The sequence below is a fragment of the Balaenoptera borealis genome, assembly GCF_965194805.1.
Source record: "Balaenoptera borealis genome assembly, chromosome: 1".
NCBI lineage: Eukaryota > Metazoa > Chordata > Mammalia > Artiodactyla > Balaenopteridae > Balaenoptera > Balaenoptera borealis.
Window position 1 is genome coordinate 44,726,949 of NC_138860.1, and position 25,743 is coordinate 44,752,691.

The 25,743-nt window shown below is 37.3% G+C and overlaps 2 protein-coding genes across 9 annotated transcripts in view; one reads left to right on the top strand and one right to left on the bottom strand.

The window, feature by feature from the left end:
* The window catches only part of TPR (translocated promoter region, nuclear basket protein), a 66,868-nt gene extending 62,726 nt beyond the window's left edge, over positions 1–4,142 (top strand). For all 5 annotated transcript variants that reach the window (XM_082401154.1, XM_082401150.1, XM_082401152.1 and 2 more), the window contains 3 exons: positions 703–821; positions 3,223–3,318; positions 3,943–4,142. In XM_082401154.1, coding sequence (XP_082257280.1) covers positions 703–821; positions 3,223–3,318; positions 3,943–3,998 — 271 coding nt within the window. In that variant the 3' untranslated portion in view covers positions 3,999–4,142. The remainder of the gene's footprint in view (positions 1–702; positions 822–3,222; positions 3,319–3,942) is intronic.
* PRG4 (proteoglycan 4) lies at positions 4,094–23,176 on the bottom strand. 4 transcript variants are annotated; one of them, XM_082401426.1, is made up of 11 exons: positions 21,163–23,176; positions 20,474–20,575; positions 17,482–17,604; positions 16,058–16,177; positions 8,101–10,530; positions 7,445–7,522; positions 6,749–6,885; positions 6,310–6,466; positions 5,648–5,845; positions 5,072–5,209; positions 4,094–4,294 (listed from the first exon to the last, which is right to left on the bottom strand). In XM_082401426.1, exons 2-11 carry the CDS (start codon positions 20,547–20,549, stop codon positions 4,197–4,199), a joined length of 3,555 nt encoding a protein of 1,184 aa, XP_082257552.1. In that variant the 5' UTR covers positions 20,550–20,575; positions 21,163–23,176; the 3' UTR covers positions 4,094–4,196. The 4 variants fall into 4 exon arrangements, with proteins under 4 accessions (XP_082257552.1, XP_082257554.1, XP_082257553.1 ...); XM_082401428.1 differs by lacking the exon at positions 17,482–17,604; XM_082401427.1 differs by having other exon boundaries at positions 5,072–5,197; positions 20,474–23,176.
* Between the last annotated feature and the right edge of the window lie 2,567 nt (positions 23,177–25,743).

Consider the following 25,743-nt stretch of genomic DNA (forward strand, 5'->3'; position numbering starts at 1 on the left):
CTTGTTGCGGAGCACAGGCTCCAGACGCGCAGGCTCAGCAATTGTGGCTCACGGGCCCAGCTGCTCCGCGGCACGTGGGATCTTCCCAGACCAGGGCTCGAACCCGTGTCCCCTGCATTGGCAGGCGGATTCTCAACCACTGCGCCACCAGGGAAGCCCCTCACTTGCTTTTTGATGTACTTTCTTGAATGGGAGAGAGAGAGAGAGATGGAGTTATAGCTTTGAGCCGGGAATTCACCTACCCTAGCCTGTCTCATCTGGGCTAGAGCCCATGGTGAAATAGTGGTATATTATTAATAGTTGTAACTGTTGTGAATTATTTTAGTGCTCTGCTTTCCTAGAAAGTTGTTTTGCGATATATCAAAATCTGGATAATATATCTCTTGTGAATATCAAGAATGTGAACATCTTTTGTCAAAAAGAAAAAACAACAACAGCAAAAAAGAGGAAAAAACAAAAATTCAAATTGGAACATGTCCTAGTGAGAAAAGGAGTGAGGAAAAAGGAGCTTGAGCTCTCTTTTCCCCTGCCTTTTAAAAAAATGTATGGTTACCAATATCAGAGACTGCAGTTTTGAGTTGGAGGGGAGCTCTGGGTTATTTAAATGGTAGACTATCGGAAAAAAAAAGTTTGGGAAAAATTTAGGATACGTTCTAGGATCAGTTTTGTATTTTCTAATCAATTTGTGTTTTTCTTTCTTAGTATTAGTTCAGAAGCAGGCCTCGAAATTGATAGCCAGCAGGAAGAAGAGCCGGTTCAGGCGTCTGATGAGTCAGATCTTCCTTCCACCAGCCAGGACCCTCCTTCCAGTTCTTCTGCAGGTAAGTTCCTGCTCTTGGCTACAGTACAGCTTTTATACATCAAACTTGTTTGCAAAAGATCCTGCTCTGTTAGCTACAATTGATAATTCTTTTTTCCTTGACTTTTAAAATGCTTCATTTAAAAGGGAAATTTTATGTTATTAAAAGGAACTTGGTTTATATTAAAGGGAATTGGTTACATTAGAGGTGCTATAGGGGCTGTGAGGGATGGGTTATTAGGAGAGAAGCTAAGGAGTAGTAGTACTCCAGGCCTCCTGCCTGTGTTTAAACCAGAGCAGCTCCTTTTTTATTTCTTCTACATATTAGGTTCTACGTGAGATTTGGTATGGAGGGTTGAGGGTTGGGAGGCCTGTTGCTTCAACAACAACCAAAAAAAAATTGAAATTTACTTGATATAAATAGTTTTAAAGTTTGGTTTTTCACGTTTTTGAAGTTAACTTTGAAAAGGGCTATTTTATGTATATTTCTGGCAATAAAAATCAATTCTGCAGGACTTTTTAAAAAATAATTAACATTCATTGAGCACTTACTGTATATCAGACAGTATTCTAAGCCCTTTACCTGTATTTACTTATTTAATTCTCACACCAACCCAACGTGGTAAGCACGCATACCCATTTCATAGTAATGGAAACTGAGTCACAAAAGGTTGAAAAATTCCTCCCAAGTCACATAGTGAGTAAATAATGGGCAAGCCAGGATGCAAACTCAAGAAGTTCAACTCCAGAGACTCCACTCTTAAACAGTATACTACACTAGCTTATCTATCTCAGAGTTTTTAGGTAGGGAATTACTTTTATTATTGAAGAAATATATACTCAGTCATCCTCTCTGATTGTTTTCATATTAAATTGTTTATAGCAGTAATCCTCAAACTCTGTCATGGAACCTTCAGGTTTTATGGAAGACCTGCTTATTTACTACTTTTTTCAATCATGGAACTTTCCTATCTCAAGATCTCTTCTCCCTTTCAGCTGCTTTTCTGTGACACATCAACCTATAGCCAACATCCCCAGGTTCAGATCCTGTATCTGCCTTTTAACAGCTAGTAACTTTAAATCTCTGCTCATTTCATTGTGAAATATGGGCATTCATAACTCATCTTGCCGTCAAGATTAAAAATAATGTATGTAAATTATATAACTCAATGCTTTACACACAGTAAGAAGGCCCCCAAAAATTGTAGCTGTCATAGTTACTAGTAAAACAGTAATATTATTAATAATATAATAACTGAAGTTCTTTGCCCCCAGTTATATCCTGATGTCCCATGAGAATTGTCTTTCCTCAACAGGGGAATTGGTAGTAGCTATATCTTACCAGAGCTTGCATAAGAAAATATGGTTCTTGTTCCCTTTTACAGTATAATATGAAATTAGGGTGTTTTTAAATTTATTTGATAACATAAAACACTAAACCTCCCCATCTAAGCAATTATCCATTTGGTCAGCAAATACTTAAGTGCCCACCGAGTGCCAGGCAATTTCACAAAAATGTTACTAAGAAAATGGTATTTAAGGAAAGACCTGAAAGAGGTAAGGGAGCGAAGCTGTGCAACTCTTCAGGGGAAGGTGTTCCAGGATGAGAGAAATAGTAGATGCAAAGTCTATAAAGCAGCAGTGTGATGTGTTCAGGGTCAGCAAGGAGGCCTGTGTGGCTGGAGCACAGTCAGGACAGAGAGAGACTAGCAGGAGGTCACAGGGTGGGGGAGGAAAGATCTAGCAGACCATTGTAATTTCTTTGGCTTTCATGGATGGAGCAGGTTTTTGGAGGGCTTCAAACAGAGTGGTAACATGATCTGCTTTAAAGACTTAACAGTATCAGTTTTGCTGCTGTGTAGAGAAGAGACTGAAAGTGAGTAGTGGACAGAAACAAAGAGAAAGTTTGGAGGATATTGCAGTAATTCAAGGTAAAGATGATGATGTTTTAGACAGGATGGTAGAGTCAGGGTTGTGAGAAGTAGTCAGATTTGGGATATATATTTAAATTAGAGCATGCAAGATTTGCTAATGATTGGATTGGGGGCATCTGGAAAAGAGAAGAGTCAGATATGACTCATGTTATATTGTAATGGACTGTTGTTTCCTGAGGGATGTGGTATTTTGTTTCCCATTGTATTCCCCAACCCCTAGCACAGTGTCTGATAAATGGATAGGCACCAAGTACATATTTATTATTAAATTAGTAGAGTGAATGAATGAAAAAAGTCAAAAAGAACATTTTTTTAAACTTTTTACCTTTTCTGTTTGTTAAATGTCCCTTGTTAAAAAAACATTTAAATATTGAAAGCAGTGGACACCTCTGCATTTTATCCATGCATTCATTTAGTAATTAGTTTTTGTCACTATAACTGCTTTCATGTTTATTAACTTGCTTTCTTGTATATTAATGCTTTTCTTAGATACCAGCAGTAGTCAGCCAAAGCCTTTCAGACGAGTAAGACTTCAGACAACATTGAGACAAGGTGTCCGTGGTCGTCAATTTAACAGACAGAGAGGTAAATTTCTAACATATTGATCACGTGATAGGATGTGGGATAGTAATAAATGGAATGAGTTTTCTAATCCTTAAGCCTCCAACCTGTATCTAGTTTTTTAAAAACGTTCCAAGGGTTGATTAAATAAGTACACATTGAGCATGTGATGTTTACTAATCTGTAAACATCTTACAAACAAGTTTGTATGCCATAGGTATATCATGAATATGTGCTTACATTTTATTTTTATTCATTTCTTCCTTAAATTCATGGTGTAATCTGGAAAAGCTAAAATGTTATAGTGCTATGTAGATGTAACTACTTGTTACATCTTTGCCTATTGTTGTTATACTTTTTATACAGCAGAATAAAGCTTTGTGACTTGTTTAGCTAGTAAAAAAAAATGTAAAATTTCAATATCTCTGTTTTCCAATGTAACTGTTAGTGATTGCATTCATGTAATAAAACATTAATCTGATTGTTGTAAGTTCCATTGAAGATGTGACATATCTAACAGTTTTTTGTCTACATGCCTACACACTTGATCTTGAAAATTTTTATAATGAACTAGGGTAAGTGAATACTCTAGTTTTGAGCTAACTTTTTAAAAGATGCATTCAGTTTAATTCTTTTTTTCTCTTATAGGTGTGAGCCATGCAATGGGAGGGAGAGGAGGAATAAATAGAGGAAATATTAATTAAATGTTCTATAAACTATAATAACTGTGAATAAGATAGTCAGATCTGTTTTAGTGTAATGATTGTTGAGTTGAAAAACATTTTTGTATTTAAATTGGTATGCTTATATCAACATTCTTTATTAATAAAATGTATTTCAGTGTCAAAGTTTATCATTCTTTTCTTCATTTTAATTAGTCGATTCTTCCTTTGCCCATCAGTCTAAGGACAGTTGTACCAGACATTAGATAAGGTCCGTCCAGAACGAGTAGTAATGGCTCTTGCTGTTCTAGTTGTCACATCGATGTTATAGTACTGATCTAAACAGAAGAGAAGTCATTTTTTCAATTAAAAAGAAAACAAAACACTTGAACTTAAAAATAGTTTATATTTATTATTATACTCGAAGACAGTATTTATCATTTTAATATCAGAAATGTATTAATTAATTTGAACTTTCTGACAAGGAGAAAAACAATTGCCTTGACTGATCTTTCACCATCTTTCAATAAAATTAGGTTTAACTCTGCTTTTTCAAAGTAAGAATTTGAGAAAACCGAGTTAGTTTAAAAAATAATTCATTTGGGTTTTATTCTTTAAAAAAATACATTCTGATGTCATTTATATAGGCAGAATAACTTATATTTTTATGGATTTTTCAAGGAAAAATATCCCAGGTAATATAATTTCGTTAATAAAATTAGTTTCTCAGCAACTTCTTTCTGATCTTACAGACTGTGTAATGATGTAAATCAGTACAACTTCGTGGCAAACAAGACCTCTGTTAAATGCCACAGATAATAGAAGTAAAATACTGTTTTCAGTAGCAGTTTTACTCAATTAATTGGATGTTTCGTCGTAATAGGCTTTAATCTCATGAATGATAGGGCAGAAATGAATTGCAATCCATTCAATTTAATTGAAAGTAAAGCAAAAATCTAAACTTTCTCTTCTTCAGAATAATTAGAATAAGTGATATAATTTAATTTCTCACCTTTAGTCACCACTGAACACTTGTTTTTGCTTTGAATTTATTCATGTTTCAGAGATTAGATCCCATCTTCAGAAAGCTATTAAGACTTTACTTAATAACTTACCTTTAGAAAAGGCATAGTAATCGTAGCCATCAGGTTTTCTGATGTTGGGCAGTGATACAGCTGAAGTAACCACATTTGGAAGTCCTCTCCACAGTGTACTCACTTTAACTTCATTATGGAGGAAACCTGCAGATGACACTTTAAAGGTATCAGATTGAAAGGCAATGTACTGTATTGGAAAGAGCAGCTGTTCGAGTCAGACAGACCTGGGTTTTAATCCCAGTTTGGTCACTCAGTAGCTCTGTTACCTTGGGTGAGTTAACTTCAATGCCTCAGCTTTTGCTATCTCTGATATGGTACAAATATCTACCTTTTAGGACTGTTTTGAGGGTTACAGATTTGGATTTAATGTTATTGGTTAATGGCATTATAATTAACAAGCCTGAATAAATTGCCTTTCTTAGCCACAAAGAAAAAAGTATTGATCTTTGGTCATTCATTGAAGCAAATTGATGTTTTGCATTAATAAGTATTAGGGTTATATGGTCAGTATTTATATTTAATAAGCCATACTCTATAAGAAACTATTACATCTACTTCATGTGTAAGAATTTTTAACACAGTAAAAAATATTACCTTTGTCTTGATAAGTGACTCTGATGGGTGAATAGTGAATTCTGATGGTGTGTGTTTGAGAAGTTTCTATAGCACGTTCAAATCGACGTCTCCTAACCTGTGTCGTTTCTCCATACACTGAATAATTTATCGCAAGCTTTCTTCTAGTACACTTTTGGGTGGGTTCCTGTTTATAAGTATACTGCTGAATGCTGCCACCTATGATGAATTAGAAAATCACATACAATATGAAAATTAATTTTAATTCCCACAAGAGATGGAAAAGAGCTTTTACAAGGTAGAGGAAACAATGTTTTTCATAAAGTATGTCCGGACGTTAATAATGGTTATTATTAGTCAAGGTATTATAAAAATAATTATTAAATCTCGAAGTACTTGTGAATAAAGCCAACAGATTGCATATTCATATATTTAACTTTGAAAATAAATGACATTCTATATATCAATGTCCTGAAAACTCATGAAATTGTGATTTGCATGTTAAGAGAGCTAAATACTTCTTACTGCCCTTAATTTTTATTTTTTAATTGAAAATACTTGATTCTAGCCATTAAAGATACTTTTGACAGTAAACCCTATAATAAATGGAAATATTGAATAAAATTTTCTTGGCAGATCACTTCTTAAAAGTTTTTTAATTTTGTCAATTATGTAACACATACCTCTCTTGAAAAAATACACAGATTCAGGTCTGTTCTTGTATTTAGCTATTGAGAGAGCTGCCACTATTTTTCCATTTAGTCCTCCAAATCCTTTGGGAATTAGTTTGGGATACCCTGCATCTTTTATATCATTGGTGAAACGCCAGTACTGAGAATCCTGGTAATTGAAAAGAGGAAATGATGTGAACAGCTTTTTTAAAAGGTTAAAAAGGAAAAAAAAAAGGTTAGGAACTCATTCTTAGATTTAAGTATAGGGAGAAAGTTTTAACTTAGTTAAGTATTTGAATAAGTTGACAATGTTACCAAATTGAGTGTTAACTATTTATTAAATTTTAATGATAGTTTATTAAAATATGGAGACCCTTCTGAACTGGAGGTTAAATTGTCATAATAAAGAATAACTATTTGCTGATTTCTCTCACAAAGATATTTTTCTTACCTTAAAGAAGAAAGTTTTTCCTTCACAGTTGCATCTAGTAAAAACAGTATCAATGGGGGAGGGAATGCCCCAAACTTCAGTAATTCTACGAGGTGGAGATGGTGGACTGAATGCATTTAGCATCCAGAAATAATGACCTAAAATTGAAAGTGATTATCAGCCTACAAGCTGAGTGAAGACTAAAACCTATCCCAGAAGAAATCAAAATGAAATCTTTTAAGAACAGTTTATCATAAAGAAGCAGATTGAATGTGTTAACAAGCATTCTATGATGTTTACTCAGAATTTTGAGTACTAATACAGAAGGTAGTATTTGAACATTTCTGAGAGTAGATATTTCTCAAGTCTGAAATTTAGCATAACTTAAAATATATTAGTTTCCCAGCTTCTCTAGAAAGAGCCTTCTGGCTTTGTGATTTACAGCAAATCACTTATCTCTCAATTTCTTTACCTGTTAGAATTAAGGAGTTATAATTAAATAACTTTATTTTGTTTGTTACTTTACTATGTCTAATTTTGTTAATCCAATATTTTGGTATTTACCCTCAGGTCCTTATAATATTGTGTGAGGTAAGTTCATCAATCAGGTTTCCCTCCAGGAAGCTCAGCCCAAAATTGTACTCTCCTATGGCTCTCGCTTTCATAAACACCAAGAAAAAAACAAGGGGCAGAAAAACAAATGTGTGCAAAACTCACCTCGAAATGCAACTAGTGTCCCATTGCGCAAAGCAGTCAGTCCATCTACTGGCCTACCGTTGCATAAATTAGTCTCATCTAAAACAAATTAACACAAATTAAGCCAATATAAAAATGAGAAAAGTGTTCCCGTTCTTTTCAAATCCTCCCACTGGGTTCTATTTCCTCTGTTTGCCCTTTCCTAAGCTCTTGAAGAGTATAGTTTGAAGTACATGTATTTCAGAGGTGAAAAAGAAGTGACATATTTCACAGTTGTTTTACTTAAAGGTGATATTATTCAAAAAGTGTTATATAAAAATAAATTATGAACTGGAATGGGTCAGGGTACCTGATCTTCATGTAAATTAGACAAGTATTGGATATTCGATCTCAATGTGAAATTCTGTTTCTCAATTCTGATTGCCCTGTGGAATTGGTTTGGAAAAGAATATTGCAGATTTTTGCAATCCTAGGTTATTACTTGATTTTCCAAATAACGAAATAAACTTACTGTGATTACCCCTCTGCTTACCTGTAGAGAAGATGTAAAACTTCACAAGTTCAGGGTTCTAAATAATATATATCAATAGAATAATACTAAATCAGGGCATCCTGGTTCAGAAAGATTTAAGTTAACATTGCCAATTTTAAACGTGAAAGTAACTGATTCATATTACCTGAAAACATGGGGTTGATGCCAATGCCTTGACTGGGTCCTCTCCCTATGAAATCAGTGCCTGGAATAACTATAGGAGTTAACACAGGGGGCCTAGGAATCATGTGAGGTTTTTCTCCTTCAGTAGCATCTGCATCTTCATTCTTTGGACTTACTTCGATTATTTCTGAGTTGGGAGTTTGGTTAGGGCTGGTGGTGGTTTGGAGCTTGGCTTCTGCTAAAGAGGTAGGGTTTGCTGATGTCATCTTTGGGGGAGTTGGTGTAGTCTTTGGTTTTCTCACTCTAGGTGTTTTTGGCTTTTTGGTACAAGTGAGCTTTTTGGGTGCTTTGGTTGGCTTTTGGGGTTTAGGAGTTGTCACTTGAGAGTTAGTAGCTGTACCTTTTGGTATAGCTGTTGTTGGTTCAGGTTTGCTTGTAGTCTCTTCAGTTGTCTTTTTTGTTGCTGTCATTACTTTGGGTGCAAGAGTTGTTGCTTTAAGAGTAATTTTGGATGATGCCATGGTATCAGTTGTGTCTTTTTCTGTGGCCTTGTCTTTAGCTGTTGTAGTCATTTCAGGTTTGGTCACTTTAGGAGCCTTGGTTGTAGGTACAGCAGGCTCCTTGGGACTCTTTTCAAGAGTCTTTGATGTGGGTTCTACAGGAAACTCAGGAGATGATTCAGCAGGGCCCTTGGGAGTAGTGGGAGGCTCCATGGTGGTAGTTGAAGTAGAGGCCTCTGAGGTGGTTGGAGCAGGTGTATTAGGAGAACTTGGAGTAGGTTCCTTGGGGGTGGCAGAAGCTGGCTCCTTGGGGGCGGTGGGAGCAGGCGCCTTGGTGGTGGTGGGAGCTGGCTCTTTGGGGGTGGTGGGAGCTTGCTCCTTGGTGGTGGTGGGTGTAGATTCCTTGGTGGTGGGAGCTTGCTCCTTGGGGGTCGTGGGAGCTGGCTCTTTGGTGGTGGTGGGTGTAGATTCCTTGGTGGTTGGAGCTGGCTCTTTGGTGGTGATGGGTGTAGATTCCTTGGTGGTGGGAGCTTGCTCCTTGGTGGTGGTGGGAGCTGGCTCTTTGGAGGTGGTGGGAGCTTGCTCCTTGGGAGTGGTGGGAGCTGGCTCTTTGGTGGTGGTGGTTGTAGATTCCTTGGTGGTGGGAGCTTGCTCCTTGGGGGTGGTGGGAGCTGGCTCTTTGGTGGTGGTGGTTGTAGATTCCTTGGTGGTGGGAGCTGGCTCTTTGGTGGTGGTGGTTGTAGATTCCTTGGTGGTGGGAGCTGGCTCTTTGGGGGTGGTGGGAGCTTGCTCCTTGGTGGTGGTGGGTGTAGATTCCTTGGTGGTGGGAGCTTGCTCCTTGGGGGTCGTGGGAGCTGGCTCTTTGGTGGTGGTGGGTGTAGATTCCTTGGTGGTTGGAGCTGGCTCTTTGGTGGTGATGGGTGTAGATTCCTTGGTGGTGGGAGCTTGCTCCTTGGTGGTGGGAGCTGGCTCTTTGGAGGTGGTGGGAGCTTGCTCCTTGGGAGTGGTGGGAGCTGGCTCTTTGGTGGTGGTGGTTGTAGATTCCTTGGTGGTGGGAGCTTGCTCCTTGGGGGTGGTGGGAGCTGGCTCTTTGGTGGTGGTGGTTGTAGATTCCTTGGTGGTGGGAGCTGGCTCTTCGGTGGTGGTGGTTGTAGATTCCTTGGTGGTGGGAGCTGGCTCTTTGGGGGTGGTGGGAGCTGGCTCTGTGGTGGTGGTGGTTGTAGATTCCTTGGTGGTGGGAGCTTGCTCCTTGGGGGTGGTGGGAGCTGGCTCTTTGGTGGTGGTGGTTGTAGATTCCTTGGTGGTGGGAGCTTGCTCCTTGGGGGTGGTGGGAGCTGGCTCTTTGGTGGTGGTGGTTGTAGATTCCTTGGTGGTGGGAGCTTGCTCCTTGGGGGTGGTGGGAGCTGGCTCTTTGGTGGTGGTGGTTGTAGATTCCTTGGTGGTGGGAGCTGGCTCTTTGGGGATGATGGGTGTAGATTCCTTGGTGGTGGGAGCTGGCTCCTTGGGAGAGGTGAGAGCAGGGGATTTGCTTATAGTTTCAGCTTTGAGTGTAGATGTAGCAGGAACTTCAGATGTGGGTGCAAAATCTTTAGTAGATGTTTTCTCTGCATTTTGTGTCTCTTTAGCTGAAGTTGTCCTCTCTTTTGCAGTAGTTGAAGTCTGTTTATTTGTTGTAGAAGTCTCTTTAGTTTCATCTATTGTCTCCTTATTGGCTGTCAAAGACGTCTCTTTAGTTGTGTCAGAATTAGGTGGAATACTGGGTTTAGATAGTATCGGTTTTACTATTGTAATCTTGGGAGTTGTGGTAACTTTATTACGTTGAGTGGTGGGAATGTCAGGAGTTGGGGTGAGCTTGAAATCACCATTGTCTGGTCCATTTCCAGCTTCATCTATTACTGGTGGTTCTGGGGTAGGTTTCTTTTTAGGGGTTCTTTTCTTCTTGTTGTCTTTTACTAGTGAAAAAAATATACATCTTTTATTTTTGTATAGTTTTTTTTCTTTAATAGTGCCATAAAGATGCCATCCTTATCATTGACTAGCTGTGTTGTCTCTAGGCAAATTGCTCATTTCTAACATGTCTATTAACTTACTGTAAAATGATAAATACTCAACCTATCTTATTGGGCTATTTTAGGGAATGAATGGGATAAGGGGTGAAAAACACAAGTAAAACTCAATAGAATTAATACATGGAAGCAAGTGGCAACTTTGAAATGATCAATATGATCAATAACACTAATTCTACTCTTTATGTCAATGTTCTTTGCCCGTCACTTTCTCAACTCTTCTTATTCCTTATTGCTCAGTGCCACTTCCTTCCTACTGGAAACCTAGTTCCAACATCTTTTAGACTCACTGTGCCAGTTCCCTCAGAGGCCTCTATAACTACATCCAAGGAATCTGTTCCAGTCACCCCCATGGTTCTTGCTTAGTCCTGCTTCTGTGCACATGGCTTTTAACTGCTTTCTTTCCTCTGCCTGTATAAACTCAGCAGTCTCGGGATACAGAGAGGAGATTAGGATGCCATGGCAGCAAAAGGACCCTGTTTAACAGGATTTCCCATAGCAGCTACCCCATAGGTGACGTACAGAGCCCAAGAGGCACATCACTGAGATGAGCTCCATTTAGCAAACACTTCTATTGTGTGCAAGACTCTCTGGATGACTCAAAGATTAAATATCTGGCTATTCAGCTGGAAAGAAGGCTTCGGGGAAATAACCACCCAGGAAATGAGTTCTTCAAAACTCCAGTATCCAAAATCCAGTATTTCCTGGAGAATGAGAATGTATTTTAGAAATTCAGGAAATAAAAAAGCAGAACAAAGGGAATCTCTTTTCAGGAGGTAATAGCCAATTCTGTAGTTTCTCTACTACAGAAAAATCAGCCAGATATGATGGATAATTTATTAGGAAAATAATAAAGAGGACCTGTAAAATGTGGGTAATAATATTGCCTTTCTCAGAAATGTATGAGAATTTACTGGAATAACATTTTAAAACACTTAAGGAAGTATATAAAAGTTAAATAAATAAAATAAATCTGGGTAAGGAGAAATGAAAACACAAGATAGAGGAAAGAGAAGAAAGAAATGATATCAGGTAGACAGGACTTGAAATAGAAAACTATTAATAGTCATCTCTGGTGCCACCCTGTGGTTCTACAGTTGCTTCTATAGTATCTTCTTCCTTTGCTTTATAGAGTGGTTTCCTAGCTGCTTGGCACTAATTTCCTTTAGGAAATTTTCACTGGTATCTTCTAAAGTAATTTTTATGAAGTTACATACCCCCCCAAATATTGAAATGTCCTCAAATCATTCTACCCACACGCCTTACTTTTAGGTCATTATTGTTAAGATGGCATTGATATAGCCACTGATCTTTATCAATGCTCAAACCTTTGGGTTTCTTCTTTAATTCTCTATTAAGCAGCAGCTCAATCACAAGTAATGAAATTGAAACTGGGATTAAAAATCTTCCAACAAACAAAAGTCCAGGACCAGATTGCTTCACAGGTGAATTCTATCAAACATTTAGAGAAGAGCTAACACCCATCCTTCTCAAACTCTTCCAAAAAATTGCAGAGGAAGGAACAGTCCCAAACTCATTCTATGAGGCCACCATCACCCTGATACCAAAACTAGACAAAGATACTACAAAAGAAGAAAATTACAGACCAATATCACTCATGAATATAGATGAAAAAATCCTCAACAAAATTCTAGCAAACAGAATCCAACAACACATTAAAAGGATCATACACCGTGATCAAGTGGGATTTATCCCAGGGATGGAAGGATTCCTCAATATATGCAAATCAATCAATGTGATACACCATATTAAGAAATTGAAGAATAAAAAGCATATGATCATCTCAGTAGATGCAGAAAAAGCTTTTGACAAAATTCAACACCGATTTATGATAAAAACTCTCCAGAAAGTGGGCATAGAGGGAAACTACCTCAACATAATAAAGGCCATGTATGACAAGCCACAGCAAACATCATTCTCAATGGTGAAAAACTGAAAGCATTTCCTCTAAGATCAGGAACATGACAAGGATGTCCACTCTCACCACTCTTATTCAACATAGTTTTGGAAGTCCTAGCCATGGCAATCAGAGAAGAAAAAGAAATAAAAGGAATACAAATTGGAAAAGAAGAAGTAAAACTGTCACTGTTTGCAGATGACATGATACTATACATAGAGAACCCTAAAAATGCCACCAGAAAACTATTAGAGCTAATCAATGAATAAGGTAAAGTTGCAGGATACAAAATTAATGCACAGAAATCTCTTGCTTTCCTCTACACTAATGATGAAAAATCAGAAAGAGAAATTAAGGAAACACTCCCATTTACCATTGCAACAAAAAGAATAAAATACCTAGGAATAAACCTACCTAGGGAGACAAAAGTCCTGTATGCAGAAAACTATAAGACACTGAAGTAAGAAATTAAACATGATACCAACAGATGGAGAGATATACCATGTTCTTGGATTGGAAGAATCAATATTGTGAAAATGACTATACTACCCAAAGCAATCTACAGATTCAATGCAATCCCTATCAAATTACCAATGACATTTTTTACAGAACTAGAACAAAAAATCTTAAAATTTGTATGGAGACACAAAAGACCCCGAATAGCCAAAGCAGTCTTGAGGGAAAAAAACGGAGCTGGAGGAATCAGACTCCCTGACTTCAGACTACACTACAAAGCTACAGTAATGAAGACAATATGGTACTGGCACAAAAACAGAAACATAGATCAATGGAACAAGAAAGAAAGCCCAGAGGTAAACCCATGCACCTATGGTCAACTAATCTATGACAAAGGAGGCAAGGATATACAATGGAGAAAAGACAGTCTCTTCAATAAGTGGTGCCGGGAAAACTGGACAGCTACATGTAAAAGAATGAAATTAGAACACTCCCTAACACTATACACAAAAATAAACTCAAAATGGATTCGAGACCTAAATGTAAGACCGGACACTATAAAACTCTTAGAGGAAAACATAGGAAGAACACCCTTTGACATAAATCACAGCAAGATCTTTTTTGATCCACCTCCTAGGGTAATGGAAATAAAAACAAAAATAAACAAATGGGACCTAATGAAACTTCAAAGCTTTTGCACAGCAAAGGAAACCATAAACAAGACGAAAAGACAACCCTCAGAATGGGAGAAAATATTTGCAAACAAATCAACGGACAAAGGATTAATCTCCAAAATATATAAACAGCTCATGCAACTCAATATTAAAAAAGCAAACAGCCCAATCCCAAAATGGGCAGAAGACCTAAATAGACACTTCTCCAAAGAAGACATACAGATGTCCAAGAAGCACATGAAAAGATGCTCAACATCACTAATTATTAGAGAAATGCAAATCAAAACTACAGTGAGGTATCACCTCACACCAGTCAGAATGGCCCTCATCAAAAAATCTACAAACAATAAATGTTGGAGAGAGTGTGGAGAAAAGGGAACCCTCTTGCACTGTTGGTGGGAATGTAAATTGATACAGCCACTATGGAGAACAGTATGGAGGTTCCTTAAAAAACTAAAAATAGAATTACCATATGACCCAGCAATCCCACTACTGGGCATATACCCAGAGAAAACCATAATTCAAAAAGACACATGCACCCCAATGTTCATTGTAGCACCTTTTACAATAGCCAGGTCATGGAAGCAACCTAAATGCCCATCGACAGATGAATGGATAAAGAATTTATGGTACATATATACAATGGAATATTTCTCAGCCATAAAAAGGATCAAAATTGGGTCATTTGTAGAGACGTGGATGGATCTAGAGACTGTCATACAGAGTGAAGTAAGTCAGAAAGAAAAATAAATATCGTATATTAACACATATATGTGGAACCTAGAAAAATGGTACAAATAAACTGGTTTTCAGGGCAGTAATTGAAACACAGATGTAGAGAACAAATGTATGGACACCAAGGGGGGGAAGCTGCGGGGGGTGGATGGTGGTGTGATGAATTGAGAGATTGGGATTGACATATATACACTAATATGTATAAAATGGATGACTAATAAGAACCTGGTATATAAAAAATAAGTAAAATAAATTTAAAAATTTAAAAGAAAATAAATAAAAATGAAGTACTGAAGATCTAGTTGATGCCTTCATTTTCAGTTGGACCCTGACTATCTCTGTGAATTCTGTAAATGATGCACTACCTTCATCAATTTTTTATCCTTGAGTTTTACAAAAACGTCAAGTAATCTGACCCACCACTTGGTAGCATAAACTATCGTCTTTATTAACATGTTCTCTCAATGCTTTGTCATTCTCTAACCATCTTCCCTCCCCATCCATCCTCTGCCCAAAATAAATTCTTAGTTTTTTGTCTCACAGCCAAAACAATTATCAGAGTGATGAGTAAATATGGAGCACTCATATGTCCTTCTGAAAGCTGCAGGAACTCTGAACTCTGCGATTTTGATTACAGGGGGCGTGTCTCCATTATTTTTGGAATGCTTTCCAATGAAAACATTGAAGAGTTAAGAAATATTCCTTAACTATGCTGATTAATAGTTTTCCACCCTATTTCTCCACTGTTTGAAAGAAGCAGAAGGTGCAGCCTTGTTTAAATAAAATAAGATTATGCAAGCAATGCTAATTTTCACTTTTACCCCCATAGATATTCTTGTTTTAACAGAGTAGGATTTAAGAACAAACATTTGGTAAAAGAAAGGAATTCATTATTTAAGTACATTGTTTAAAGTCTTTTTTTTTTTTTTTTTTTTTTTTGGTAAATCTGGAGGGTTTTATTATGCTCTCAGAGTACTCCTTCAGGACCTATAACCAGAGAAGAGGATTTTAAAATGGAACTACCTCTTTTTATTGACTCCTTCACACACAGGCATTTAGATAGAGACCATTGAGGGTACTGTAGAGATCAGAAGGGAAATACAACCGACAATTAGCTTCTTGGTTTGCCTATCAACTTAGTGCTTTAAACTGACTCAAATTTACTAGTTCAGAGAAGCTGGATGTGTTGATTCTGTCCTCAAATATACACTCAAAAACATTGAGAGCAAAAGCACAGATAGCTCAAAGGACAGTTGACTTTGTGGGGTCAGCACCATAGGATTAGACAAGAAATCATCAAATGAGCTGCTTACTGTTGATTTAACCTGAAATGGAACCACACCTGTAGGAGAAAAGCATGTATGCCCAGCCCCTATCCTCTCCGTTACTCAACCTGCAATCACTTGCACTCCTGGAGCCTGGCTGAGCCAGGGAGTGCTTTACAAGAAGCATTCCTTCTCTAATTCATCTTGGTGAAACAAAATTAATATGAAATAGAAATAGCATATATGTTAGTAAAATCAAGACGTGAGTTGGACCACATGTTAAGACATTATCAGTGAAGCTAAGATAGGATAGGTGCCCAGGTCTGGCTGTACTGAGAGGCACTGATTGGTACTGGGATGCTTACCTTTTTCACAAAAACTGTCATAATCGAAGCAACATTTGCCGTACTTCTTACATTCTGAGTCACAGTCACACGCCCTCCCTCTTGTAAAGGACTCGAAGCAGCGGCCTTTACAGGAAAACTCTACCCAGAGCAAAACAAAACATTATGGATTACTGGTTACACAATCAGTCACACCCATGTATTGATAGCCATTTCCCACCTTATAGATGACTAGAGTTCCAAAAGTGCATAGCTAAGTCTTTTATTTGGAATTTGGAAGATAGATGGTTTCCCAAGTGGAGACAGCCCTGGTCAAGAAAGAAATATGGTGACTAAGGAAAATTTTCTTGCCCTTCAAGGCTCCAAGAGACACCCCAATGCTGTCTGAGTCATTTCATGTATGGACAGTGGAAAATTGGGAAATGTCTAAAGAGGTAAGTACACTTCATATGAATTCCCACTATTCTCTCCTTTTGATACTGCTACTTTTTAAGTAGATTTTTGTCAATTGAGCGTGCATATGCTACAACAATATATTCTAAAGAGCTGGCTTAATATAACTAGGTCACTGTTTAGGCTCAAAAATCATTTATAATACAGAAACCGTTGTTATGACAAACTGGGCATGGTGTAGAGTTGAAAGATTTCAGCCTAATCCCATGATATGGACTATATAAGAAGCCTACTCATTTCCAAAAAAGCCTTGGTTAAAGCCACGATGATTTACCCAGGCCTGTTTGAAATAATTACCTTACACAACAAACAAATTGTACAACAATATATTTATCAACTTCACATGCAAATTCTGAAGCAAATATAACTTTGAGCCACTTTTAATTATAACTTTCATAAATTAAATATGAAATATTTGCACATTAACAAGAAAATGGTCCAAAGTATGTTTAAATGAAGTATCATAATTTAAAATTCATACCCTTTGGGATGTAACTGAAATTCATCATTATACACTCATTATTAAACACTTTTAAAGTGCCTTTTTCAGGTAATTTAGAAACATATTAATACCAAAAAGTTAAACAGTAAGCAAGATTATTTTATGTCCATGAATTTTTTGATGAAGCTATTGAAGGGCTCCATCCCTAAGCAATTACCTCCCTGGTTAATAGCAAAGAATTACTCATTACGATTTACTTAATGATTCCCGAGTCATAGTATTGTCTCTGTTTAAAACAAGACATGATACTTGGCACTAGTCAATAACCTTGTGCAAGTGACAGACTTCCAGGCTCCCCTTAACCTCCCCCAGTGATCACAAGCTTTGACACCACCCTCAGGCACAGCACACTGCAGCATTTACGCGAGGGAAGGGAAAGGCACTTCAGCACAGAGAAGTGAAATAGTGTGACAACAGCACTGCAAGGGGTACAATGGGACTCTCACAGGACATGTGCTTGACAGAGGAGACACCAGCTCTCAGGACTTACCTACAGTGCAGACTTTCTTGAAGTCAGGGCAGCACTCCATGTAGTGTTGACAGTTATAATCACAGTTGCAGATGGCATCTCTAGAATACCCTTCCCCACATCTCCCTGCACAGCTTGATAAATCTAAAATTATACAATACTAGTGTAAACAGGGCCAAACCACTTTGTAAAAAGGAAGAAATCTAGGGAGGAGGACAAAGCTGCTTGGTGAGGCAGAAGTTTATCAATTGGAAAGGTTGGGAATGATGGTTAGCAATGGGTCCAGGTGACCCTAGGTGGGCCTGGTCTCCTAGGTGACCTTGATGGGCCATTTTATTCGTTACTAGACTGAGAAGATAAATGCACTTTTGAAAATCAGGGTGAGTAATGGCTTTGCACAAAAGAGCGTGGTATTCCTGGAGGAGGGTTGGCAGCTACAGCTCTACTGATACTGCTACTAGGATGATGACTAGTTGCCATTTACTGAGCATCTCTGTGCTGGGCACTGAGTCACACATTATCTCCAATGCTTATGAAACGTTGCCAGGAGAGTATTAGTAGTCTCATTTTTAGAGATAAGAAAGCTGAAACAGAAATTTTAATAACTTGCTCAAGGGCACCCAGCTACTTAATAACTCCAGTATACATGTATTACAGGTCAATTAACACCCATTAATCATCCATAGTGGACTTCCCTGGTGGCGCAGTGGTTAAGAATCCTCCTGCCAATGCAGGGGACACGGGTTCGAGCCCTGGTCCGGGAAGATCCCACATGCCGCGGAGCAACTAAGCCCGTGCGCCACAACTACTGAAGCCTGCGCGCCTAAAGCCCGTGCTCCGCAACAAGAAAAGCCACCGCAATGAGAAGCCCGCGCACCACAACCAAGAGTAGCCCCCACTCGACACAACTAGAGAAAGCCTGGGCACAGCAACAAAGACCCAACGCAGCCAAAAATAAAATAAATAAATTAAAAAAAAATCATTCATAGTGACCTCTTTCACTCTTAGAAGTGTCCTGATTTGCATAGTAAATTATCTGGTCATCCTAAGTAAACAGCCCACCTAGAATTTGAACTCTGATATATCTGATTCTGATGCCCAGACTTTTCCTAATCACATTGCCTCTCATTCCTGATCAGACGCTGACAGCAAGCTAGTCATGCCAGCACAAACTTTCCTAGGCTCCTGCTTCTTTCACGGGTGGGGATAACTGAGCGCTATCAATGTTGGGGAATTCAGATGCTTACGACCACCACTAAAGAGAGTACCAAATACGTGACTCTTGAAAAGCATCTGGACTTGAATAAAGGTCATGAACAGAGTTATTTTGGGTAAAACAAAACAAAAACAAAAGCATAATTATCCTTAAATATATTTTTTAAGTCATTTAGAAAACACCTTGAAAACCTCCCTGAGAGATAACCTCAGAAATGTAACAACTGAATCCATCTCTGGAATAGAAACTGGCAGGTGCAATGTCCTAAATCCATAGAGGGACGCTGAAGCACACTGAAAAATTACTCAAAATAATGAGTCCAGGAAAGTTAAAGTCTTAATATGCAAATAAAACAGTAAACATCAGGACAACTTTCAGAACTTTTTACATACACATGTGCACAATACATACAAAAATGCATATCATATATAGTGTATGTATATAAATACATATATATAAAGAAAAAAGAATGGGAAGAGGCTGAGAAGGCAAGAAAAGCAGACAAGACAACATCAAAACGTTATTCTTTTATAACTAGCAGATTTCTGAAATAGGAAGTCAATCATCTTTACAAGAAAATTTATTTCCATAGATTTAATGGCTGTCCTACTTTTATTGATGATGATTTTAACAACTAATTTTAATTTCATTTATTTAAAGGAGAGTAAAATTGTTCTAGTGAACAGCCAATTGTACCACAGAGGAGATGTAGCTTAGGAAATGCACCCAGTGTTATGAACCTTGTAATATTATTCTGAGAGAGCAGAGGGTTTGGATACACCCTGGTATTCATCATTCCTGATTAAATATTTATATTTGCTTTCACCTTATCTAAGTGATTCTGAAACTATGTCCATGGCAGGCAGCTATCTCCCATGCTCAGGCTTATTTAAGTGTTTTACTGGAAATGTAAACAATGCCATAACAATCATGCACCTTGATTTTTCTTCTCTCAGATTTTGCTTATCAAAGAAAAAAAAAAAAAAGAAAAGGACATTGTAAAGCAACCATACGCCAATAAAAATTAATTTTAAAAAAAAACAATAACTTGAAACAAAAAAAAAAAAAATGAAAAGGAAACAAAAATCCAAAGCTTGGTGTTATTGTTAAGTAATTTACCTTGTGATGCTAGAGACTTCTGTTAAGGTGATTACACTGAATGTACCTTAACATTCTCTAAAAATGAATAACAAGAACTGTTCATCCAGGACTAACTCTGTTTTTGGAGGGCTGTGACTGGTTCAATATTATAATATAAAATGACATTCATACCTCTGTAAATTTATATCTGGATGAACAGTCCTTATAAGAAAGAAGGCACATTTTCAAGATTAATAAAATGTCATTTGAAACATTGTAAATGTTCATTGTAATATAGCTGTATCGACATGATGCCATAATTTATTTGATGTAAAAGATTAAATTTCTTTGTAAACATGTAGGAAAAAAATTATATGCTATATACATATTGTTCATTTCAGTTAATCTGATATTGTATCATTTTAGCATAGTTTTATTGTGTAAGTGTCTATATTTTTTTAAACCTTTGGGAGAACTATAGGAATAATGAGTACAAAAATTATTCTATAGAAAAACTCAAAACTTCTTGAAAAACTTCATAATACAAAATGCTTATAAATATGCTATATATTCTATACATAATTTTAAGGTTTTATTATGTATTAAACTCAAACAAATATATGTTTTTAGAAATCTATTTCTTTTGTTGTCATAAAAGTCAGAACTGAATGATTAGCAATAGCTGTTAAATAAAAGTATTTTTGATGGTTAAGGTACCTTGAGAAGAAACTTGCTGAATCAAGAAAACAGAAAGCAGCAACAACAAGTAAATGGGAAGTATTTTCCTCTCCATAGTTGTTTTCGGGTACTGAGCCCTCGCTGAAAAGAAAAAAGCATCAGAAAACTGCTCCTGAATCTCACCACTAATTTATGCCTGTGTTACATACAGTGTTTCAGTAATTTTTAAAATGCAATTTAATGACAAAACCCATCTCATTCTTGAAACAAGACTTTTAAAAGTAACCAGCCTTAATTCATTGTAAATATTTGACCATTAGATTTCATCTTATACAGAAAAAAATAATCAAATCACCATCCCAGTCATGTTACTGACCATTTTAATACTTTAGAATCTCCCCAAATAGAAAACAGGCTTATCTTAAAACTCTATTCAAATTACAGCATGTACATACAGTGCAGGGTTTAAATCCTATCTTGGGAAAAAAAATAAAATAACCAGCTTCAGTAAAATTTAATTTAACAAACAAGAGTTATCGTTCCAACTTTCCCTTAACTCTCAAAATAAATTTATAAGCTTCCAGCAGGTGTATTGCATAAATGTGATCCTTTTCAAAACTTTCCAACCACTATCCTTATAAATCTTTTCAAACAACTTTAATAAGGTATATCCCTATTGAACTGAAAACACATTTAGTTCCATGAAGCAAGTTAACGTTGACACTTACCCGTAAAAGGAGAGATGAATTTCTCCAATGTCCTGGAAGTCTTATATATCAGGGCAAATATATTGGGATGAACAAATTAGTCCAAAGGTTAGACAAAATCAACAGTGACAACCTATGAAATCAAACTTTCCTCATTTATTGGAAGAGGTCCCAGACGACTAGACTTAGGCAACATCTGGAAAACACTTCCATTAAGAAAAATGACTACTACAAGTAAATTTAGATTTGTTGGCCCAAACACAGTTCTGATTTCTAAGTGAAGTGAACAAATTGTTCTGAGATGGTAAATTGCTCTGGCAGGCTTTGACTAGTGCAGCAACTTTAAAATAGTCAAATGCTGGTATCATTTCTTTTTTTCTTTTTTTTTTTCCCCCCAGTTAATCCAGCAAAGAGTGATTTTGAAACTTAACTAGTGTCAGTTTGTGGCATAAATTTTCTGAACTTATACTATTAATTCTAATGTGCGTTTCTTGAGTATTTTCATTTTCACTGAGCGCAGAAAATATGCTTTCGATTCTACCTATTGGTAGATGATGTACACTGTGGATTTTATAACTTCCTTTACTACGTAAAAACCTGCTTAAAAATTGCATTGATATCTCCCTTAGCCCCTTTATTTAAGCCCAGCATTGTTTGGAAAAGGTCTTTTTACTTACTAATTAACTTCCTTGCCACAGAGAAAATGTGAACTGTCAACCTTGCCGAGCTGGGTCAACTAGCTCAAGGTTTTACCCAGTTTGATATGCAGCGTTCCTGTTCAAGTCCTATCTACCTCCATAAGACCCAGTTTATGTCCTAGCACCCCCCGAAACCTTGTCAGATCGATCCAAAGCACATCCAGAATCATTACTGAATTAGCTGTTCATCTGTCTCCTCTCCACTCCCCCCCACCCCTCCTCCAACAGTCTGTGAGTTTCCCAAGGACAACAAACACCTATGTTTAATTCTTTTGCCAGCATCTAGTCTAGTGCTTCACCAAGGATGTGTTTAATACAAGCTTGTTGAACCAAACTGTTTTAACCTGGATTCTGCTGTTTACTATGTTTGGTAGGTGCCGCACTTAATTATCACCAAAAAAATGCCTTTAAGTTAAATGTAATCATCCATATTTTACAGATAAGATGAAGAGCCACAAATCAAGAATCTGTGACCCATCTAAGGATACATAAAGGAGGTTTCATCATGTTTCCACTATATTCAGCTCCCTTTCGATCAAAGCCATCACTTCAGTACTTAAACACAGTACTAAATTTTACTCCTTCATGATTACATGTGGGCTTATGAGATTGTAACCTTTGTAAAGACAGGGATTATAATATAAACATCTCTTTTGTTCCCAAAATTCTTATTCCAGGCTAAATATATAATGTATAAGGACAATTTAGAGACTATTTGACCACCTCTAAATAATCTCCTTTCCCTGGGAACTACCTCCCTAACTTTAGGGATATTTCCCTTTTAGCTGCTTTCATATATGGGATCTTGCCACATCAGCCTCAGCTGGCAGGGTTGGCAGTAGAAACCTGAAATAAACTGGGCTAATATGTTTCCCTGTCCTGGAAATTTGGAATTGCAATCCAGAGATTACCAGTTTGTCTATGGTCGAAAGAAGTAGAGAAAGTCCTTCAGAATAAAGACATGCAAATAAACGAAGCAGTCACGCAGAGAGAGGCAGAGAGTGTTCTGAGAGCTTTCAAGGTCTTGGTTACTCCTTGTTCCTGAGACCCAGATGACTTCTTGCTCTGTATCTTTATGGCAGACTCTCCGTTTGAGGGTGAAGCCAGCTAAAGAGTATGAGTTATCTTACTTAAAATCACTAATCAATACTTAGTAGATATACAGAAGATCCTTTTGGATGGAATTGAATTCTCTTAATTCTTATCTTTCCTGAGGTCCAGAAGGGGACGCTAGAAGCTTAGTAATTTGTTCAAGTCAGACACAGTGTTTTCTTATTATTTGTTTGAAATGCTGGGAATACCAAGAATATCAGATACAGATATACACGCAGACCCATATTCTTAAAACATAAATTGATTTCTGATTATTGTTTTTAGAGCTAGCTGTAATATCATTTTCCTTCTTTGGACAAATTCATTAGAATGACGGCAAGTGACATTTTTAAAGTGATTGAAAAGTCTGCTCTAGTAACTCTTGTTAAGTTCATCTTCTAGGCTTGGAAAACTGACAAGTAAAACAACACCCACACACACAATTATGACCAATAATAATTTTAAACATATCCATTGAGACATTCTCATTGTCATCAAACGTGTTTTCTCTGCATACTAAAGTATGAAAAAAATGAGAAACTTTATTAAATATCAAATTCATGAGGTTTAACCTGATTTGCATAATTCTATTGGGTAATGAGGCTATCTGGGTAAGTAAAGTTTGCCTTTAAAGCATGGCAGCATTTTAATTTTATCTACTAAATATATCTTTATGAATTGTACTAAATGCTTGATTCTGTGAATATTGGGCCATTTAACCTTCCTTGTTGACCACACAGAAATTGTTCCATTAGATTACAGGTTCCACCTTTGAGATTTCTTTTCTCATTAAATGTATTTTCTTAATGTTCGCTTAAATCTCATTTAATTGGGATAGAAATTATCTCAGGATTGGTCTTTGGTGCAGGAGAGATAGGGAGGAGGATAAAGAGAGGTAGAGAAAATGTAAATAATATTGGATCCTATACCCATCTTCTAGGGGTGTTCTTCACCCAGTTCACCCTCATGAACATCAGTTTCTGTGCTTGGCAGCAGCACAGTGATGCTTTCAGAGAACATTCAAGTGTGTTTAGGGATATTTTCACTGTATTAAATTATCGCAGACCCACGTACCCTTCTGCTTGGCATGCCCTGTCTCCATCCCTGCTGTGAGCTGTCTCTTTGCCCTGTAGCCAGTGTGTCTGTACCGATTGGTTTCTCTCTGCCTTTCCCCACCTTTGATATGTTTCATTTTCTTCCAACAGCAGCCTAGGAAAAACTGAAGGCCACCAGGGGAAAACCACAGATGCAAGCTTCCTCTCTATTGCCCTAATTTCGCTCACAATGTCAAATTAGTGTACTCTAGAAGTGCAACATCTCTCCTCTCCTATGGAATAGAGATGAAGATTTGGTTCTCACCTGCTCTGTCTGCTCTGTTCATGGCATTTTCACAGAGCTGCGGCTTTTTTTCTGGATGTGGATCAAAAGTCTGACCATTAGATAAGAATTATTGCATTTGCTTTTGGAGATCGTGGCCATCTGATAATTGCTCCGGATCTTTTCTACCTTTTTCTAGCTGTCCAACTAGAGATTCCATTGCCCAGGTCCCCCTTCAGTTGTGTGTGACCAGGTGACTACATTTTCTCCAGTGAAATGTCAGTAGATGGATATGTACAACTTCCACTCTGCTTTCCTAACAGGAAATTGCTTGACCTAAAAGTCCTCTTTTCCCCCTTCTTGCAGAAGGCTACGTGGCACATATGCATGGCTTAATTGACCTTCCCAGTGATCTGATGAGATAATTATTATAATTAAACCCATTTTATCTTTGAGATAGTTGAGACACAGAAGATTAAGTAATCTGCTTAAGATCGAAAAACTAGAAAGCCAGTAAATGGTAAAGTTAGTATTTTAACCCAGGCCTGTCTGGCTACAAAGCCCAAGATGTTAACGAATTCTATGACCCATATGCTGTCAAATCCAGGGTTAATAACTGCTTACTTTGTACTGCTATATAACTTTTATTTGTAATCTATAAGGCATTTCATACTTGTCAATATCCATTTTCCACTAAGTCATAAGCTTCTGAAGGTTCCAGAGTGATTACATCTTGCTCATTTTGTAGCCTTTTTCGCAGCTAGCGTAGATTCTTTTTGTACCTGATTGATACTCTATATCTGCTTGTTGAATTTAACTCAAGTTTATTGTCTTTCTTCTAATGGCTACTTTGCCATCATATCTCTGTTTTCTAACTGTTACCACTATAGCATTGTGATCACTCCACTCTACCGCACTTGGATTCCAGATGTCAAGGAAGCATATTATATGACAGCTCAGAAAAAATCATTACAAATTTATTTTCCAGGAGCCAACAACATGAGTAATTTCCACATAACTATTTGAGTGAAAGTGAATCAGGGTGCTTTAATAACTCAGTGTGACAAATACTTGAGATTGGGAAATTCAGAGAGTGGGAGCAAAGTTTGGGTGTGGTTGAAGGACCACACATACGTGGGACAGGAGGTAAGTCTCCCAAGAGACACCGTGGAGGACATTTCATTGAGTCATTCCAAAGCAGGAACGCCAGGCTCTTCAAAGATACTGAGCATAATACAGTTTTGGCTGATTGTACGACATTGCATAATAATCTTTGCAAAATCCCTTTGTCTGCCATGGTAGCTAGTTTCTGTCAAAAGAATTAAGAAGCAGGACATTTGCGATGAATTGCCCCAATGAGGCTTTTATTAAGCTTGATATAGAAAACACAATCAGAAGCTTAAAATAAAGCTCAGCATTTTTTCTCTCTTGACCCTTTTTGCTGATCCCTTATGAAACCCAGCACCAGAGGATCTTTACGTCTCTGGTGGCTCCA